General features: G+C 21.9%; 1 protein-coding gene and 1 long non-coding RNA gene across 2 annotated transcripts; both read right to left on the bottom strand.

Annotated features, from left to right (window-relative positions):
- Nucleotides 1-329: 329 nt before the first annotated feature.
- LOC122519894 lies at nucleotides 330-2,075 on the bottom strand. The gene is made up of 6 exons (XM_043639678.1): nucleotides 2,034-2,075; nucleotides 1,606-1,795; nucleotides 1,319-1,535; nucleotides 1,087-1,233; nucleotides 766-937; nucleotides 330-675 (listed from the first exon to the last, which is right to left on the bottom strand). Exons 1-6 carry the CDS (start codon nucleotides 2,044-2,046, stop codon nucleotides 341-343), a joined length of 1,074 nt encoding a protein of 357 aa, XP_043495613.1. The 5' UTR covers nucleotides 2,047-2,075; the 3' UTR covers nucleotides 330-340.
- Nucleotides 2,076-2,262: 187 nt separating this feature from the next.
- On the bottom strand, nucleotides 2,263-2,580 carry LOC122519893. The gene is made up of 2 exons (XR_006304392.1): nucleotides 2,411-2,580; nucleotides 2,263-2,326 (listed from the first exon to the last, which is right to left on the bottom strand). It is a non-coding gene; the product is annotated as an uncharacterized LOC122519893 (long non-coding RNA).
- Between the last annotated feature and the right edge of the window lie 98 nt (nucleotides 2,581-2,678).

Below are 2,678 nucleotides of genomic sequence, written 5' to 3'. Positions count from 1 at the left end.
ACTCTAGCGCACCTATCGCCAAAATATGGAAATGGTCTGCCCTTAAATTTATAAATAAAATGCTCTTAATAAAAAAACTTGGCTTATTTGATAAAAATCTTTTTCAGATATTATACATTTATAATTTGTGTTGAAAAAATAATCTTTATTATTATTATTAAAAATTCTCTTGTTTCATAAAATATTATTTTCATAAAAAGTATACTTAAAATCTTATTTATTAACGTTCAGTGATTTATAGAATAATTCCTTTAAAAGAAAGATTTCTTTTTATTAACAATCGGTAATAATGGATTATTATTTTTCAATAATTTTAATGAAACACAAAATCTTCTTCAATTTATTCATCATTTTTATTATATTCAACAAAATTATAATCATGTTTTTGAAGAACACCTAATTGTAAAAACGTTAAAGCAATTAATAAAGACCAATTCATTTGGTCTTTTATGGAATCTATTTGCTTATTATATGTTTGCATTATTTTCTGTTGTATATATACACTAATAGGATTTTTAGTTTTTATATTTGTGCCATCTGTTTTACATAATAATCTTTCAATTACTGTCGCAGTAGACGTTATTTCTCGACCAATGTAAATGTCAAATAATTTAGCAATATCCTCACATTTCAATAGATAAATATTATTTGCGTCTGATAAAACTTCATTGTTTTCTACAATTTTAACATAGAAGCTATTAGTTATCACAGAAATACACATAAAAATTCATGATTACTTTAATAATTATCATTTGATTAACATACCCCGCAATGATAAATTCTTTTCTGTAAGAAAAGCTAAAATCATTGCTTTCAATTGCTCTTTTCGTAAAAATCGTTGTATCTGTCCCATAGATTTTACCATGTGAAAATTAAAATTTGTATCATTTACTACATAAATGTCAGCCTTGGGAATCTTATCATTTAATGTACAGGCCTGTCATTAAAAAAAAATAATCTTATGTATTTTATCTCTAAAATTAATGAAATTCTTAAAGTAATATAAGTGACTACAAAATATTATGTTATTGATGTTGATTTTTTATACATACACATGAAAAAAGATAACATATATTTAATATTTACCAATTTAAGTAGTTGAGAAGTACTTTCATGTTTAGTATTTTGTGAACAATTTTCATAATTCCATTCTAATACATTTTCTTTAGTTTCGAGTAACGTCCAACTAATAATATTAGCTTCTATATAGATCCCTAATATAGTAGATATTTGCTAAAATAATGTTAAAAATAATATCATATCACTCATTTCTACGTATATTTATTATATTTAAAAAAAGAGTAAGCAATTTTTTTACCTTTTGTGAGATATTTCGTATTGAAGACGAAACAATAGATTTTTTCAATTTTTTATCTTTTTCAAATTGTTTACAATTAATAATTGATAGTATAAATTTATCTAATGTCTCTTTTGTCATACCTTCTATTTTAAATAAATCTTTTAATGATTTATATATACCATTTTTATCACGATATTTGTGCAATTCATTAGCATGAAATTGAGAGATTTTATACCTAAATAAAAATGACTTTATTGTACGTTTTTAAGTATTTCTAGAATTAAAGGTAAATTATTATAACTAACCTTTTAAAATGATCCACTTTTTTATTATTTAATATTTTTAAAATATAATTAACATGGTCAGAAGTATAATGTAATTCGTCAGATGTACTTTTAGAGTACATTTGTTTTCTATAAGTATATATTACAGATTGAATTTGTTTTGCAGATAAATTATAAACTGTATACTTTGTAAGCATATCCAATCTTTTTACTAGAATCACACAATAAAAATTCGTAAAATAAACATAAATCCTCTCACCCTATTCTTTAGACAACTATACAAACATTTTTTATGTAAATCAAAACACTAATCACTTTTTAAGTTATATCAATTTATAATAATTTGTGTGTGAGAGAAATCAGATTATAAAATATATTATTTTTACAATTGTAATATATTATAGCATTTATTTACAACTTCCTACCAAATTAGAAAATATATTACTTACTAGACATATTCATTTTTCAATATCAATATGATTCGTTTCTTTATCTAAAATATTAATATTCTACAACGTATAAAATATAATTCACATCTTCATCATTTTCTTAATTGGTAAACGAAAATAATTACAATATAATTACAATAAATATTTAAACTCATATATATAAAGATATATTAGCATATAAACTTCATATAATAAAAATAATTTATATTTTATATATCAACAATTTTCATCCAGATAAATCTTTTTTTATTTTTTTCTCTCTTTTTCAATGGAAATACATATATCAATATAATCTAGAAAATTCCGTACGGTTAAAGAGAAATAATATCTTTAATCTTTTTTTGAGATCATGTTGCAATCAATAATTTATAAATTACCAAATTTATAAATAAACGATTGATTAAAAATATAGTTGATACACGTCATTTCCGAGAATAAAAAAAAGAGTACTATCAAAGGTATGGCCGTCACGCCAAAACTTGGCACAGAAAAAAAAAGACTAGAAAGAATGGCATCAAAGTTTATATATTTTTAACAGTGCCATCTACCGCAGTAATAATAATTTTATTGATTATGAACAAGAAAGAATTAATAATCTTACAATATTAAAACAAAAGAAATCAATCGCAAAGTCAATAATAATAA

This window comes from Polistes fuscatus, unplaced genomic scaffold, assembly GCF_010416935.1.
Source record: "Polistes fuscatus isolate 324 unplaced genomic scaffold, CU_Pfus_HIC Scaffold3, whole genome shotgun sequence".
Lineage (NCBI taxonomy): Eukaryota > Metazoa > Arthropoda > Insecta > Hymenoptera > Vespidae > Polistes > Polistes fuscatus.
The sequence above is the reverse complement of the archived record's forward strand: the minus strand, read 5'-3'. Positions and strand labels throughout refer to the sequence as shown.